This window comes from Lithobates pipiens, unplaced genomic scaffold (genome assembly GCF_037356315.1).
Source record: "Lithobates pipiens isolate NorthernLeopardFrog02 unplaced genomic scaffold, aLitPip1_a1.2 Scaffold_22, whole genome shotgun sequence".
NCBI lineage: Eukaryota > Metazoa > Chordata > Amphibia > Anura > Ranidae > Lithobates > Lithobates pipiens.
Window position 1 is genome coordinate 5,913,835 of NW_027507784.1, and position 19,134 is coordinate 5,932,968.

The 19,134-nt window shown below is 45.4% G+C and overlaps 1 protein-coding gene across 1 annotated transcript; it reads right to left on the bottom strand.

Annotated features, from left to right (window-relative positions):
* Positions 1-491: 491 nt before the first annotated feature.
* On the bottom strand, positions 492-18,880 carry LOC143925270 (taste receptor type 2 member 8-like). The gene is made up of 2 exons (XM_077449858.1): positions 18,112-18,880; positions 492-538 (listed from the first exon to the last, which is right to left on the bottom strand). Exons 1-2 carry the CDS (start codon positions 18,878-18,880, stop codon positions 492-494), a joined length of 816 nt encoding a protein of 271 aa, XP_077305984.1.
* Positions 18,881-19,134: the final 254 nt, after the last annotated feature.

Here is a 19,134-nt window from a genome sequence, read left to right on the forward strand (position 1 = left end):
CCGAAGCATGTAATGTCTGTACCTTAAATACCACCCCCAGAATGCACAGCAGAAGAACACACCCACTGGGCTGGTTCCGAGGAAATCAGTGGCATTCGATACACCCAGCTAGACTGTGCTTCTAACCTTGCCTGGTGGTGATAGCGACACCTGCAGTTAAGGAGAACCCAGTGCAACCCAGCTGGACTGGTACTGCAACCAGAAATTTAGAAAATTAGCCCCAAAACTCAACTGTGGTTTCAGCAAAATTAACTTTAAAAAAATGCATAGCGCCTGCTCATCAGGAGCCAGCGCTACATACTCCCCCCTCCCATTTAGTCGATGTCCTCATTCGTCTGGGAAGAAAAAACAGAGACTTTCAGTCCTGAAAGTAGAGTACCTGAACTCAAAGTTTGGAATGAGGAAAGGAAAGGGAAAAAAACATTAAACATACAATATATTGAGCAGTTGATATAAAACAAGCCACATAATACACAAACCCCAATGTCTATCTACACCACCCACTCTCCGGCAGCTTGATAGACGATCTTGGTCATTACTGAAAAGAAACACACAAAAGGAACAACAAAGAAAACACATACTATGGGTACAATCCTAGGAGGCAAAATCTCATTCTCAGCAGAAAATGAGACTCTCTCTCCAATGCTGTTAACCTACAGGTTTGCGTACAATAGTCCAAGTATTTGTACAGACCCCCACCACCTAGTGGTAAGAGTAACAAAATACAAGTCCTTTTAAACAAGTACTGTGGTTCGTGGATGACCTTGACATGGAGCTTTCCTCTTAGCAAACCTAACACTGTCTAACTAGCCCCACAATCCTTGTAAAAAAAATTCCAGAAAAATAAACTTTTTTTTTTCTCAAGCAAAAAAAACCAATCTCAGTAATTGCTTTACCAATAAAACCAATGGTCTGGCGAAGTCAATGTTTTCCCCCTGACATCAACAGTGGTGATGAAATATACTACATTGTCCTTTCCCGGCCAGAAAATGACAACTTTATCAGAGTATATGTGTCACCCAAAGCTCCAGTGCTGAAGACACCCGGTGAAACGTTCGTACATAGCAGTGGAACATCCCTGTTTCCAGAAAAGGCTTAGGTACCTTCAGGTAGTCCCACACATCACTGGCATACTAATGCTCTCGGTTCTTCCCAATTTCATGCATAATTTCCTTGGGAACATAAGGGAACTCCAAACCGTATTCTGTAGCCACCCGCTTGTTCAGCAGCCGCTGGGACCGTGCGAGCCTAGGCAGAGCTCGGGCACTTCCATCCCCGGGAGGCACACAAGAATTTGTTGATTTACCTACCATGGCAAAAGACATTCTCTTGGATTCAGGCAAACTAACATTTTTAGGCAAAGTCAAGTCATTAGTTGTAGGGGTTTCCGCCCGAGGCGATGGACTCCCCGAATAAAGAGCTAACCAGCCAGAAACATTGCAGGTTGCGGCCACATCATCTGCATCGGTCCACAACATCTCTTGGGACAAAGTCTTAATAACTCGTCATAACTCGTCATCCCCTGACAAGTCGAACAGGGAATCTACCTCTGAGTCCCGCAACTCCTCTGCTGGCAAATAGTTACGTACAGTCCCACTCAACACAATATCCCCAGATTTCTCACCCGTATCTGCAACGGATTCCTTTAGAGCGATCTCTTTTCCCCGATCCGATCCAGGCAAGTTCTGAGTTGAGCCTCTACTACGGAACCCCGAAGCATGGAATGTCTGTACCTTAAATACCACCCCCCAGAATGCACAGCAGGAGAGCACTCTCACTGGGCTGGTTCCGAGGGAGTCAGTGGCATTCAGTACACCCAGCTAGACTGCGCTTCTAACCTTGCCGGCCGTGACAGCGACACCTGTGGTAAAGGAGAACCCAGTGCAACCCAACTGGACTGGTACTGAAACCAGAAATTTAGAAAATTAGCCCCAAAAGCCAACTGTGGTTTCAGGAAAATTAACTTAAAAAAAAAAAAAAACATAGCGCCTGCTCGTCAGGAGCCAGCGCTATATATATAGGACTGAAAGTCTCAGTTTTTTTCTTCCCAGACGAATGAGAATGTCTAAATGGGAGGGGAGAGTATGTAGCGCTGGCTCCTGATGAGCAGGCGCTATGTTTTATATATATATATATATATGTAAAAATATTTAAATATATAAAAAAAAAAATTAGTAAAGTACAATAGTAAAAAAATGTATATATATATATATATATATATATATATATATATATATATATATATATATGTAAAAATATAAAAAAAATAAAATAAAAAAAATATAAAAATAAATGAAAGAGGGGAGTTTGGGACTTTAAATGAAGCACAGCATGGTGCTTCCATCCCGATAATCAATAAAAACTGAAGGGGGGTTGGGACTTTAGATGAAGCAATTGTATAGTGGAGATAAATTATAAATGAATAATATTTGAATATTTAATTGATGACGGTCATCAATTAAATATTCAAATATTATTCATTTATAATTTATCTCCACTATACAATTGCTTCATCTAAAGTCCCAACCCCCCTTCAGTTTTTATAAAAATAAATGAAAATATACAAAATGTTAAAAAAAAAATACTGTATATTCATATACTTTAGGTTATATATATCTATATATATATATATAATCTATATATATATATATATATATATATAAAAAATAAATGAAAATATACAAAATGTTTTTAAAAAAATACTGTATATCCATATACTTTAGATTTTATATATATATATATATATATATATATATATATATATATATATATATATATAAAATATTTATTTATAGTCAGGGCACAGAGGGGAAATCTACAACCATAGGCAGAGAGGAGGGCAGGCAGCAGCAAAATGTATACAGGCAGGGGGAATTGAAGGCAGCAGCAGCAAAAAAAAAAAAAGGAAAATTTAATCTTTTGAAACTTTTTGCATTTTTAGCACTGATCCCTGTATTAATGTCACTGGTTCACAAAAAAAAGTGGCAGTTAGTGTCCGATTTGTCTGCCACAACATCGCAGTGCTGCTATAAGTCATTGCTCGCCGCCATTGCTAGTAAAAAAAAAAAAAAATTCATAGTTTGCAGATGCTATACATTTTGCACAAACCAATCAATATACGCTTATTGGGTTTTTTCTTTTACCAAAATTATGTAGCAGAATACATATTGGCGTAATTGACAAAAGACATTTGATTTTTGAATTTTTTTATCGGAAATGTTTTACAGCAGAAAAAAAAAATATTGTTTTTTTTTTTTCAAAATTTTCAGTTTTTTTGGTTTATAGCGCAAAAAAAAAAAAAAAGCCCCCCAAAAAAGCAGAGGTGATCAAATACCACCAAAAGAAAGTTCCATTTGTGGAGAAAAAAGGACGTAACATTTATTTGGGTAAAGCGTCGCACAACCGCACAATTGTCAGTTAAAGTAATGCAGTTCGGTATCACAAAAAAATGGCCTGGTCATGAAGGCGGGGAGGGGGGGGGGGGGAGGGGGGGGGGGTAAAAATTTTCGGAGCTGCAGAGGTTGTATATAGTGATGGCCGAACGGTTCGCCCGGCGGTCGTTTCGCGGCGAATTTCCGACATTCGCGGTCCGCACGTTCGAACGCCTTTTTCCGTCGTTCGCCGCGGCGGACTTACGTGTTTAATGTATACAAGAACTTTAACCTTTGGTGACACGTTTATCATGTGATACAGGACAGCCAATTGAGACATGACAGCACATGGACACTTGTACATTCCCCCTAACCTATAAATACACCCGATCCGGTGGCCATTTTACATTCTTTCTTCTGTTACGATAGGGACAGGTTCCTGTGTGGAGTAGGGAGAGATAAACCACTAGCTATTTGGTACACAAAAGTTCTTTTCAGGACTGGTATAGGTGTTAGGTGTTGATAGGTTTGCTGTGCTGCTGATTCTTGCAGCAGCCTGAGTGTCTTTTGTTAGTTTAGAGAAAGGGAAAGGACGGTGTATGCTACAGGGACAGCCAGATTAGTCTTTCATCATCATCATCATCATCATCATCATTAGCTGTTACTATCAAGGTCCACAAAAGAGCTGTTCCAGTAACCACTAATCGTTCTCTTTTTTTGCCAATTTGTATAGGGACAGGAAGGAAGCAGTGTTGTCAGGCAGTGAGGGTAATTTTAAAGACTTGCTGTTATTATTAGTTCCACAAAGGTTCTTTTCAGGACTGGTATCAGTGGTACAGTAATAGGCTTGTACATGTATAATATTCTTTCTTCCAAATATAGAAAGGATATTATACTTGACTGCTGCCCTTCTGCTGCAGTCTGCTAAACATTCACAACTCACTTGTTCCACAAAAGTTCTTATAAGGACTGGTAACTTGGTATAGGGTGCTACGGTACATAGGCTTGAGTGCGGTACAGTCTGCTGTTCTGTAAGGACCGCTATCGGTCCACAATAGATAGGGTTGACGTGCACCACTGCTGACCGCTCACCTATACTGCAGCAGTCCTTCAGCGGTATAGGGACTGACGTACAGTCTGCTAATCACTAACACACAACCTGCTTGTTCCACAAAAGTTCTTATAAGGACTGGTAACTTGGTATAGGGTGCTACGGTACATAGGCTTGAGTGCGGTACAGTCTGCTGTTCTGTAAGGACCGCTATCGGTCCACAATAGATAGGGTTGACGTGCACCACTGCTGACCGCTGCCCTATACTGCAGCAGTCCTTCAGCGGTATAGGGACTGACGTACAGTCTGCTAAACACTAATACACAACCTGCTTGGTCCACAAAAGTTCTTATAAGGACTGGTAACTTGGTATAGGGTGCTACGGTACATAGGCTTGAGTGCGGTACAGTCTGCTGTTCTGTAAGGACCGCTATCGGTCCACAATAGATAGGGTTGACGTGCACCACTGCTGACCGCTGCCCTATACTGCAGCAGTCCTTCAGCGGTATAGGGACTGACGTACAGTCTGCTAATCACTAACACACAACCTGCTTGTTCCACAAAAGTTCTTATAAGGACTGGTAACTTGGTATAGGGTGCTACGGTACATAGGCTTGAGTGCGGTACAGTCTGCTGTTCTGTAAGGACCGCTATCGGTCCACAATAGATAGGGTTGACGTGCACCACTGCTGACCGCTGCCCTATACTGCAGCAGTCCTTCAGCGGTATAGGGACTGACGTACAGTCTGCTAAACACTAATACACAACCTGCTTGGTCCACAAAAGTTCTTATAAGGACTGGTAACTTGGTATAGGGTGCTACGGTACATAGGCTTGAGTGCGGTACAGTCTGCTGTTCTGTAAGGACCGCTATCGGTCCACAATAGATAGGGTTGACGTGCACCACTGCTGACCGCTGCCCTATACTGCAGCAGTCCTTCAGCGGTATAGGGACTGACGTACAGTCTGCTAAACACTAATACACAACCTGCTTGGTCCACAAAAGTTCTTATAAGGACTGGTAACTTGGTATAGGGTGCTACGGTACATAGGCTTGAGTGCGGTACAGTCTGCTGTTCTGTAAGGACCGCTATCGGTCCACAATAGATAGGGTTGACGTGCACCACTGCTGACCGCTGCCCTATACTGCAGCAGTCCTTCAGCGGTATAGGGACTGACGTACAGTCTGCTAAACACTAATACACAACCTGCTTGGTCCACAAAAGTTCTTATAAGGACTGGTAACTTGGTATAGGGTGCTACGGTACATAGGCTTGAGTGCGGTACAGTCTGCTGTTCTGTAAGGACCGCTATCGGTCCACAATAGATAGGGTTGACGTGCACCACTGCTGACCGCTGCCCTATACTGCAGCAGTCCTTCATCGGTATAGGGACTAAGAGTTTTGTCACAGGGTCATTTAAAAAATGACAGGCAGAGGAAGAGGCAGGCCCTTCCGCAGGGGTGGTAGGGGTAGGGCAGGAGCAACAGGCTTGAGCCAAAGTGGGAAGTTGCAGAAGGTGCGTTCAATTACTTTAAAGGATGCACCAGACTTGGTTGAGTGGCTCGCTCAGCCTTACTCTTCTGCACCCTCCTCATCCTCTCGATCTGCACCCTCTTCTTCACTCTCTGCTATGTGCACCCCCAAAGACACTACCACCAACAACACGACCACCACCACCACCACCACATACCTTCCGCTTGAGTCACTGGAATTATTTTCCGATCCATATCAAGAGGACATTTCTGATGCGCAGCCACTCTTGGTATTGGATCAGGAAGAGGAGGTAGCAACAAGCGCTACTCAGCAGTCTGACGCCAGTACCCAGATCAGCCCAAGGAGGAGGTTGGTCCCCGGTGTTGCTGCCTACTCCGAGATCTCTACTTATAGCGGTGGGGAAGGTGACGTTGATGATGACGTGTCTAGTGATGTCACGTGGGTGCCCACAAGAGAGGAAGAGGAGGGGAGTTCAGAGGGAGATATGGACCAGCAGATAGGGAGGAGAAGCAGCAATGACTTACATTGCACAGCAGGGACAAAGCAGACTGCAAATGTATCAGGAGCGAGTCATCGACCATGTACGGTCACATCTGGCGCTCCCAGGACACCGGCACATGGCTCCGCAGTGTGGGCTTTTTTTAACGTGTCCGCTGCTGACAATAGCGTTGCCATCTGCAATCTTTACAGTCAACGCGTTAGTCGCGGTAAGCCCAATACTCACCTAGGGACGACCGCCTTAAGAAGGCACATGAGCAGCCATCACCGAGCCCAGTGGGAGCAACGGAACACACAAAGCCACACTGCAGGCTCTCACCGTCCAGCCTCGTCTTCTACTTCTCCTTCTCCTCTCTCCTCACAATTGTCCTCCACTCCACCTTCCATCACGCCAAGCTCACATTTTTCTGCAAAAAGGCAGGCTTCCGTGGGCCTAATGTTTGAGCGTAAAAAAATGATGACGCCGGATAACCCTCTTGCCCAACGGTTGGCGGCTGGCTTGTCAGAACTCATAGCCCGCCAACTACTGCCATATAAACTGGTGGACTCGGAGGCCTTTCGCAAATTTGTGGCCATTGGAACACCACAATGGAAGGTCCCAGGAAGGAAGTATTTCTCAGAGAAGGGCATCCCAGAGCTATATGGCCATGTTCAGCGGCAAGTGAATGTATCTCTGGCACACAGTGTCGGTGCCAAGATACATCTGACCACAGACACGTGGTCTAGCAAACACGGGCAGGGAAGGTATATCAGTTTTACTGCCCACTGGGTGAACCTTCTGACGGCCGTCAAGCATGTAACCCGTGGCACCCGTGTAGATTTGGTTTTACCGCCACGGATTGCATGCAGGCCTGACTCTTCTTCTCCTCCTCCTACTCCATCCTCCTCCCTCTCCTCCTCAGCTGCCTCCTCCTTTTCCGCTGCTAGCGTCTCTTCCACTGCACCGCCCAAGCTCCCCAGAACCTATTCCACATGCCAGGTGAGACGTTGCCATGCCGTGCTGCGTCTGTTGTGCCTGGAAGCAAAGAGCCACACTGGCCCGGCACTCCTTTCAGCTTTGCGTTCACAGGCAGATGAGTGGCTAACACCGCTCAATTTGACAGTTGGTAAAGTGGTGTGTGACAACGGTGCCAATCTGCTTAGCGCATTGAAACAGGGCAAAATCACGCACGTGCCGTGCATGGCACACGTCTTAAACTTGGTCGTGCAGCGATTCCTTGTCAAATACCCTGGGGTCCAGGACATCTTGCGGCAGGCAAGGAAAATCTCGGCCCATTTCAGAAGATCTTACACGGCCATGGCTCGCCTTGCTGACATTCAGCGGCGACACCATCTGCCGGTCAGACGTCTTATTTGCGATTGCCCGACGCGATGGAACTCAACCTTCTATATGCTTGATAGGCTGCTCCAGCAGAAACGTGCAGTTAACGTCTACCTGTATGAACTCTGCGAAAGAAACGGTTCTGGGGAGCTGGGTTTTTTTTCACCGCGCCAGTGGCTGCTCATGCGCGACACATGCAGACTTCTGCGGCCATTTGAGGAGATCACCAAACTGGTCAGTCGCAGCCATGGCGCCATCAGTGACATGGTACCTTATGCCTTCTTTCTGGAGCGTGCATTGCGTCGTGTCATTGATCAGGCTGTGGAGGAGCAGGAGCGGGAAGATGAGGAAGTCGCAATGCTGGATGAATTCCCAGGGGGGGCTACTCTATCTGAGACAAGTCAACAACAGGAGTCTGATGAGGAGTCAGAGGAGGATGGTGCCGGGGCGGATGAGCAGGAGCAAGAAGAGCATGCTTTAAACCTTTCTGGGATCCCTGTTGTGCGAGGATGGGGAGAGGAGAATGAAGAGGACGACATTATCCTGGATGATGAGCAGGAGCCAGGCCACCACACCGCTTCCACTTTAGTGCAAATGGGGGCCTTCATGCTCCAGTGTTTTAATAGGGACCCCCGTATAAAAAGCATGAGGGTCAAGGACCAGTACTGGGTGGCAACGTACTTAGACCCCCGGTACAAACACAAAATGGCGGAAATGTTACCGCCGTCGCAGAGGGCTGTCAGAATGCAGCACTTCCAGGCCTTGCTTCGAGAAATGCTGCATTCTGCTTTTGCGTGCGCTGGCAGAGGAGCAATTCCCACTCCCAGAGAAGGATTTGCGGGTACCAATCCAACAGCGCCTGCAAGAAGAGGCCGGTTTGAAGATGTGTTGGTGACTTCGGATATGAGGTCATTCTTTCAGCCGACCCATCGACAGGTGTCATCCGGATCCAGCATCAGGGAACGCCTAGACCGTCAGGTGTCCGACTACATTGGGTTAACGGCCGATGTGGACGCTCTGAGGAGTGATGAACCCCTAGACTACTGGGTGGGCAGGCTTGACCTCTGGCCAGAGCTTGCCCAATTTGCAATCGAACTGTTGGCTTGCCCCTCATCCAGTGTCCTGTCCGAAAGGACGTTCAGCGCAGCAGGGGGGATTGTGACCGATAAGCGTACTCGCCTAGCTCACCACAGTGTTAACTACCTCACATTTCTAAAAATGAATGAGGCATGGATCTCGGAGGAATTCAACACATGTGACCAGTAGACCATGTATATGTCTATAAACTATTTTTTTAATCAAGCACACAGACCTTCTTAATTCATTTGGCTCACTTCCTTGACCCAAAAAAGCACACCGTACTATATGCCCCTACCCTCCTCTTTGAAGAGGTTGAGCGGTGTCATATTTCTACTGGGGCTGCTTATGATATCCCTGTGCTGTGCTGACTTCCTCCTGGGGGTTCTTATTATGAAGGGATCACACTATCCCTGTGCTGTGCTGACTTCCTCCTGGGGGTTCTTATTATGAGGGGATCACACCATCCCTGTGCTGTGCTGACTTCCTCCTGGGGCTGCTTACGGTGCTGCTGTCAGTGCTGTATGTCACGGTGCTGCTGTCAGCGCTGTATGTCACGGTGCTGCTGTCAGCGCTGTATGTCACGGTGCTGCTGTCAGCGCTGTATGTCACGGTGCTGCTGTCAGCGCTGTATGTCACAGGGCTGCTGTCAGCGCTGTATGTCACGGTGCTGCTGTCAGCGCTGTATGTCACGGTGCTGCTGTCAGCGCTGTATGTCACGGTGCTGCTGTCAGCGCTGTATGTCACGGTGCTGCTGTCAGCGCTGTATGTCACGGTGCTGCTGTCAGCGCTGTATGTCACGGTGCTGCTGTCAGCGCTGTATGTCACGGTGCTGCTGTCAGCGCTGTATGTCACGGTGCTGCTGTCAGCGCTGTATGTCACGGTGCTGCTGTCAGCGCTGTATGTCACGGTGCTGCTGTCAGTGCTCTGTATTACGGTGCTGCTGTCAGATGCCTCTATCACGGTGCATGTGTCATTCCGGTATGTCACGCTGCTGGTGATCATCTCCTGCACCCTCTTCTTTGCCTACCCTGGTCCCTGACCTTCCCTCTCCTCCATTGCCTTCATTAGCTCCATAGTCCTGAATTGTTAGAACAATTTCCCAAATAAAATAAAAATGCTTGTAGTTATCGATCCCAAATTCACCTCATACATGTATTATGTCATTGTCCAGATGGTGGGACTACGTTTTACCCCCTAATAATTACCACGTGGCCGCAAATTCGACATGAAGGTTTGCAAAGTTCGCCTCCCATTGAAGTCAATGGGGCCCGCGGCGAACGTTCGGTTTCGCGAACGTTTGGGTCCGTTCGCATTTCGCGTTCGCGAAACGTCCCGTCGGAAGTTCGTCCATCACTAGTTGTATATAGGAGGAGTAAATATTATATCATGGATTAGTAATACTCAAATTCCTGAATCCAAACAATCAGAACCTTCTGTAGTCTAAACAGACTGTCCTCCCATTAGCTCCTGTGAGAACTCTCTTCAAATGGTAGAACGTTAAAGCGGAGGTCCACCCTAAAGTGGAGCTTCCGCTCATTGGAACCCTCCCCCCCTCCGGTGCCACAATTGACACCTTTAGGGGGGAGGGGGTTGCAGGTACCTGTACAGTACAGGTATCTGCACCCACCTAGATTCTGCAGAAGCTACGCCCCTTTCTGCAGAATCTACGCCCCTTTCCAAAGGTCCCCCGCTGCCTGCTGGGAAACACACGGATCCCAGAGACAGCGGGGACCATCCTCATTGTGCAGCGCGACTCACGCATGCGCAGTAGGGAACCCGGGAAATGAAGCCTGAAAGGCCCCACTTCCTGATTCCCATAACCAAGATGGCGGCGGCAGCACCCGAGAGACGATCGAGAGATCGGCTTCGGGTGCCGACATCGCGGGCGCGCTGGGCGGGTAAGTGTCATTATTTTAAAAGTCAGCAGCTGCAGTATTTGTAGCTGCTGGCTTTTGAAAAAAAAAAAAAAACGGCGGACTCCCGCTTTAAGGACGCAGCCACTCGCTATTCTCCTTTTCGAGGAGCTTCTCTTGCCCGATTTTATTAAAAGGAAGTTCAGAAAACATGAAAAACAGGAATTTCCCTCACAGGGGTTTCAGCATTTCTCTTCAATTAAAAAAAAACAAACAGTTGACATTCAGCCTCCTGGCTTACACATTCATCGCTGATCCTTTGACTTGACTTTTTTTCGATATTGTAGAGTATATACCGCACTAATGTTCAATCATAAACAAAATGGAAATAAAAAAGATGCAGCTCGACTGTGAGATACACTCAAGGAACAAACAATAAAAGCGAACGGAGCTGCGCTAAATTGTGATTGTTTACATAAAAGAAAAAAAAAAGACAAAAAAAGAAACAATTGCAAAGACCGTGAGGCGCGGTTCACACAGGGGCAACCCGACTTACAGCGCGACTTTGCAAGGCGATTTGGAGGCAACTTCAGCACGACTTGAGCGCAACTTTGCACAACTCACAACGCGACTTAAAGTTGCCTCCAGGACAGGTGACTTTGGCTGTGGCCAATCACAGAATAGTCCGCTCTGTGTGTGTGTGTGTGTGGGGGGGGGGGTTGCCTGGGTAAACGTGGGAAGTAACCTATGTAAATTATTTTCTTTTTCCCGTAAAGTCGCTTCAATATAATTGGAGATCCGACTTGGAGGCAACTTCCGTTGAAATCAATGGGTGCAAGTTGCCTAGAAGTTTTCTTGAAGTAGTAGAGCAGTGATTCTCAACCCTAGGGTTCCTCCAGAGGTTGTAGGGGTTCCTTCGGCATTGGGCAATTTCTGCCTCTCGGATAAGTTCCCACCGACACCATTGGTCTTTTTAGCTATGTGTAAGGAGGTAATTCTTCCCAATGACCACAAGTGTAAGGACCATTCTTCCCAATGACCACAAGTGTAAGGACCATTCTTCCCAATGACCACAAGTGTAAGGACCATTCTTCCCAATGACCACAAGTGTAAGGACCATTCTTCCCAATGACCACAAGTGTAAGGACCATTCTTCCCAATAACCACAAGTGTCAGGACCATTCTTCCCAATGACCACAAGTGTAAGGACCATTCTTCCCAATGACCACAAGTGTAAGGACCATTGTTCCCAATGACCACAAGTGTAAGGACCATTGTTCCCAATGACCACAAGTGTAAGGACCGTTCTTCCCAATGACCACAAGTGTAAGGACCATTCTTCCCAATGACCACAAGTGTAAGGACCATTCTTCCCAATGACCACAAGTGTAAGGACCATTCTTCCCAATGACCACAAGTGTAAGGACTATTCTTCCCAATGACCACAAGTGTAAGGACCATTCTTCCCAATGACCACAAGTGTAAGGACCATTCTTCCCAATGACCACAAGTGTAAGGAGGTAATTCTTCCCAATGACCACAAGTGTAAGGACCATTCTTCCCAATGACCACAAGTGTAAGGACCATTCTTCCCAATGACCACAAGTGTAAGGACCATTCTTCCCAATGACCACAAGTGTAAGGACCATTCTTCCCAATGACCACAAGTGTAAGGACCATTGTTCCCAATGACCACAAGTGTAAGGACCATTGTTCCCAATGACCACAAGTGTAAGGACCATTCTTCCCACTGACCACAAGTGTAAGGACCATTCTTCCCACTGACCATCACACTAATGTATCATGAGTCTTAGATTTCTAATTTTTAGCAGGGGGTTCCCCGATCCTGGAGAACTATTTCAAGGGTTCCTTCCTCCCCACGCGTTTCACATATTTATTTGTATCATTTATCATTTTCCTTCCACTTGACAATTATGTGGCACTTTTTGTTGGTCCATCACATAAAATCCCAATAGAATGAATGTACGTTTTTGGTTGTAACATGACAAGATGTGGGAAATTTCAAGGGGTAATTTTCAGGGCGCTGTATATGGATATATAAATGATTAACACCCAGAATGGAGGTGACCTTAAGAAGCAGTAATGAGCTTAAATCAAATCTACAGATATTCATATATGTATCATAGTGCCCACAATGCTGGTATATTGATAAGGACAACTTCCTAGTTTCAATACGTTTTGCTAACGGGATCGGCCTGCAATCCCTGATTACAACTTTCGGGTTATGGCTAATATTACCCTATTCTATCCTCTGCAGTGTCTAAAAGTGCTTGTAAAAGCTTAGGGTTTTTTCCCTTAACCGCTAGCCCACCGCGCTATAGCTGAATGATGGCTACAGCGGCCTCCCGTGATCGTGCACACCACATGCCTGCTGCTGGGCGCATGCAGTGCGCTCTGTTTATCAGTGTCCTGATTATCTGTGCAGTCCCAACAGTGCCCACCAGTGCTGACACTGTGTGCCCACCAGTGCTGCCAATGTCTGCCCACATGTGCTGACAATGTGTGTCCACCAGTGCTGCCAATGTGTTCCCACAAGAGCTGACACTGTGTGCCCACCAGTACTGCCAATGTGTGCCCACAAGTGCTTACAATTTATGCCCATCAGTGTTGCCAATGCATGCCCACAAATGCTGACAATGTGTGCCCACCAGTGCTGACAATGTGTGCCAGCCAGTGCTGCCAATACGTGCACACCAGTGCTGACAATGTGTGCCCACCAGTACTGCCAATGTGTGCCCACCAGTTCTGACAATGCATGCCCACCAGTGCTGCCAATGCATACCCACCAGCGCTGCCAATGCATGCCCACCAATACTGCCAATGCGTGCCCACCAGTTCTGACAATGTGCACCCACCAGTACTGCCAATGCATGCCCACCAGTACTGACAATGTGTGCCCACCAGTACAGCCACTCAGTGCCCACCAGTGCTGCAAATCAGTGCCTCCTCATCAGTGTCACCTATCCTTGCTTATCAGTCCCACCTATCAGTGTCATCAGTTCCATGTATCAGTGCAGCCTCATCAGTGCCCACCAGTGTCTCCTCCTCAATGCTGCCAATGTGTTCCCACAAGAGCTGACACTGTGTGCCCACCAGTACTGCCAATGTGTGCCCACAAGTGCTTACAATGTATGCCCATCAGTGTTGCCAATGCATGCCCACAAATGCTGACAATGTGTGCCCACCAGTGCTGACAATGTGTGCCCGCCAGTGCTGCCAATACGTGCACACCAGTGCTGACAATGTGTGCCCACCAGTACTGCCAATGTGTGCCCACCAGTTCTGACAATGCATGCCCACCAGTGCTGCCAATGCATACCCACCAGCGCTGCCAATGCATGCCCACCAATACTGCCAATGCGTGCCCACCAGTTCTGACAATGTGCACCCACCAGTACTGCCAATGCATGCCCACCAGTACTGACAATGTGTGCCCACCAGTACAGCCACTCAGTGCCCACCAGTGCTGCAAATCAGTGCCTCCTCATCAGTGTCACCTATCCTTGCTTATCAGTCCCACCTATCAGTGTCATCAGTTCCATGTATCAGTGCAGCCTCATCAGTGCCCACCAGTGTCTCCTCCTCAATGCTGCCAATGTGTTCCCACAAGAGCTGACACTGTGTGCCCACCAGTACTGCCAATGTGTGCCCACAAGTGCTTACAATGTATGCCCATCAGTGTTGCCAATGCATGCCCACAAATGCTGACAATGTGTGCCCACCAGTGCTGACAATGTGTGCCCGCCAGTGCTGCCAATACGTGCACACCAGTGCTGACAATGTGTGCCCACCAGTACTGCCAATGTGTGCCCACCAGTTCTGACAATGCATGCCCACCAGTGCTGCCAATGCATAACCACCAGCGCTGCCAATGCATGCCCACCAATACTGCCAATGCGTGCCCACCAGTTCTGACAATGTGCACCCACCAGTACTGCCAATGCATGCCCACCAGTACTGACAATGTGTGCCCACCAGTACAGCCACTCAGTGCCCACCAGTGCTGCAAATCAGTGCCTCCTCATCAGTGTCACCTATCCTTGCTTATCAGTCCCACCTATCAGTGTCATCAGTTCCATGTATCAGTGCAGCCTCATCAGTGCCCACCAGTGTCTCCTCCTCAATGCTGCCAATGTGTGCCCACCAGTGCTGCCAATGTGTGCACACCAGTGCTGCCAGTTTGTGCCCACCAGCACTGTCACTCAGTGCCCACCAGTGCAGCTTACCAGTGCCCATCAGTGCCACCTATCCTTGCCTATCAGTCCCACCTATCAGTGTCATCAGTTCCATGTATCAGTGCAGTCTCATCAGTGCCTCCTCATCAGTGCCCATCAGTGAAGCCTATCAATGCCCATCAATGCCCATCAGTACTGCCTCATCAATGCTCATCAGTGCAGCCTCGTGTGCCCATCAGTTCAGCCTCATCAGTGCCCATCAGTGCAGCGTATCAATGCCCAACAGTGCTGCCTCATCAGTGCCCATCAGTGCAGCCTCATCAGTGCCTCCTCATCAGTGCCCATCAGTACAGCCTATCAATGCGCATCAATGCCCATCAGTGCTGCCCTATTAGTGCTTCCTCAACAGTGCTCATCAGTGCAGCCTCATCTATGCCCATCAGTGCAGCCTCATCAGTGCTCACCAGTGCAACCCCATCAGTGCAGCCTATCAATGCCCATCAGTGCTGCTTCATCAGTGCCCATCAGTGCAGCCTATCAATGCCCATCAGTGCTGCTTCATCAGTGCCCATCAGTGCAGCATCATCAGTGCCTATCAGTGCAGCCTCATTAGTGCAGCCTCATCAGTGTCTATCAGTGCAGCCTCATCAGTGCCTGCCCATCAGTGCAGCATCATCAGTGCCTATCACTGCAGCCTCATCAGTGTTTTCAACATTTTATAATAAGCTATTAATTTTTTTTTCAAAATTTTAATTATTTTTTACTGTTTATTTAGCAAACACAAATCCAGTGGTAATTAAATACCAACAAAAGAAAGCTCTATTTAAAAAAAATAAATAATACGTTTTGTTTGGGTACAGTGTAGCATGACCGTGCAATTTTCATTCAAAGTGTGAGAGCGCTGAATGCTGAAAATTGACCTGGGCAGGAAGGGGGTAAAAATGGCCAGTAGGCAAGTGGCTAATGCATTCTATGCCTCTCTTTCAGTGAAGAACATTGACATTGGAACTGGCTTGTAACATGACCACAGATGTAGGTAAGCAACAGGGGCTTTTAGCACAGGTTTCTTCTTCTTCTTTTTTTTTTGCCACCTCAGTAATTAGTTAGGGATGGGGGGTTTGGGGGCAAAGGGTGTGTTTGTATGGAAGGTGACGGTGGTAATGGGGAACTAATGCCCAGGCTTCAGCTTTAAGAAAAGGAAAAATGCACAATATTATTATTATTATAGCACAGGAATTACAGTACATAGCGCCAACAATCCGCACAGCACTTTACAATATAAAGGGAGACAGCACAATAAGAATACATTGCAATACAGGAGGGTTAGGTAGGCCCCTGCTGCGGAGAGCTTACAATCTAATATGGAGGGGTGAAGTGGAACAAAATATAATAACTGTAAGCTGATGGGGAAAATAAAGGAGTCAGATGTTGGGTGAAGGCTGGATAGAATTCCCTGAGGAGATGAGTTTTCAGAGATTGCCTAAAAATGGACAGAGTAGGACATAGCCAGACAGATTGGGGTAGAGGGTTCCGGACTGAAGATGTTCTAGAGAAGTCCTGGAGATGAGCATGGGAGGAGGAGACAAGGATGCCAGAGAGCCGGACGTCTTGGGAGGAGTGGAGAGGATGGGCGTTACATTGAGTGAAAATCGGTGAAGTTGTTTATCAATATCAAGGCATTAGCTCGTTCAGTGATTCCAGTTTCGGTGAAATAAGTCAAAACAAGTAGACCCTCAGTTCATGATGTAATAAGATGATCTAGCTCATCATGCAACAGGACAAACATCGGATACTTAAATATCAAACATTGGATACTTAAATATCGAACATCGGATACTTAAATATCAAACATTGGATACTTAAATATCGTACATCGGATACTTAAATATCAAACATTGGATACTTAAATATCGAACATCGGATACTTAAATATCAAACATCGGATACTTAAATATCAAACATTGGATACTTAAATATCGAACATCGGATACTTAAATATCGAACATCGGATACTTAAATATCAAACATCGGATACTTAAATATCGAACATCGGATACTTAAATATCAAACATCGGATACTTAAATATCGAACATCGGATACTTAAATATCAAACATCGGATACTTAAATATCGAACATCAGATACTTAAATATCAAACATCGGATACTTAATTATCAAACTTCAGATACTTAAATATCAAACATTGGATACTTAAATATCAAACATCGGTTACTTAAATATCAAACATTGGATACTTAAATATCGAACATCGGATACTTAAATATCGAACATCGGATACTTAAATATCAAACATTGGATACTTAAATATCGAACATTGGATACTTAAATATCAAACATCGGATACTTAAATATCGAACATCAGATACTTAAATATCAAACATCGGATACTTAATTATCAAACTTCAGATACTTAAATATCAAACATTGGATACTTAAATATCAAACATCGGTTACTTAAATATCAAACATCAGATACTTAAATATCAAACATCAGATACTTAAATATCAAACATCGGATACTTAAATATCAAATATCAGATACTTAAATATCAAACATTGGATACTTAATTATCAAACATCAGATACTTAAATATCAAACATTGGATACTTAAATATCAAACATCAGATACTTAAATATAAAACATCGGATACTTAAATATCAAACATCGGATACTTAAATATCAAACATCAGATACTTAAATATCAAACATTGGATACCTAAATATCAAACATCGGTTACTTAAATATCAAACATCAGATACTTAAATATCAAACATCAGATACTTAAATATCAAACATCGGATACTTAAATATCAAACATCAGATACTTAAATATCAAACATTGGATACTTAATTATCAAACATCAGATACTTAAATATCAAACATTGGATACTTAAATATCAAACATCAGATACTTAAATATAAAACATCGGATACTTAAATATCGAACATCAGATACTTAAATATCAAACATCGGATACTTAAATATCAAACATTGGATACTTAAATATCAAACATCGGATACTTAATTATCAAACATCGGATACTTAAATATCAAACATCGGATACCTAAATATCCTTAAACCTATATTAAGTATTTATGAAGCAACTCGTTGACAGCCTACCATTGTCCTCAATCTAGAGTTCCCTAGAATTAGAACGACGGACTGAGCCGTGGGATAGAACGTAACTAGAATCCAACATACCACACCCCATGACTCACCAAAAGAAAATTCTGAGGTTAATGAGCCGGCAATGATTAAAAAGAAAGTCAAGTCTACCATTAGACGTACAACCATTGTCCTCACTGCAGTAATGTGCGCCTCAAGCTGGACAGCTTTGAATTGAGAGGCATCGCTCTTTACCCTGAAGACATGCCAGAGAAGATAAGTCACACTGAGGCCCATCGATGTGAAGGTCAGAAGGAACGGTAGACAGCAACCCAACATCATGTTAAATATTATGTAAGAAAGATTCAGGTCAATGATGTAATTATTTTCAGCTGTACTTGTCAGATTTTGCAGGAAATGTATGTCCACTGTCCAGACAAACGGCAAGTTGATCAATAAAGAAGCAGCTGCTGTCCCTATGAGTACTTGGGTAACAAAAGAGAAGAACTTTGTTTTCATCCAAAGGAAAATCTGCTGAGAAAATGTGACTATCTTCAGGCAGTAGTAGATGGAGAGCCAACACGTGTGCCAGAAACTGAATTCTATCAGCAGAAAAAGGAACACATAGTCAAAAATATACACTTCCTTAATAAACAACACATAGGTGCCATAAATGTATAGGACACCATCAAGGGTTATGAAACATTGGAGGAGGACGTTAGCGATGGCTGTGGAGAGTAGAATCCGCTCACAGACCCGAGACTTTACACTCTGTCTCCAGTCCTTAAAATAAACAACAGCAATCAGGGAGTTGAAGAAGACTCCCAAGATGAATGTCACAGTCAGGCAGATTGCTCGGAGTATCCTCGAAGAGAGCCACATTGTTGTCTTCGTATTGAGGTCTTCTATGCTTTGGTTGATTGGAAAGGACTGAGGAAACAGTCTTTGTGATGATGATATGTACAACTCCAGCCAGTATTGGGTTTCTCTATTTGTTTTTTTTGCTCATTATGGTTTCCATGGGGAGGGAATTTGGACATAAACAATGCAAATATTTGGTGCAGGAAGCACCAACTAAACTATAAGCACGGTTCGAAAGACCAGCCAAGAGCTGAGCCTGTGATCTAATAGGACTA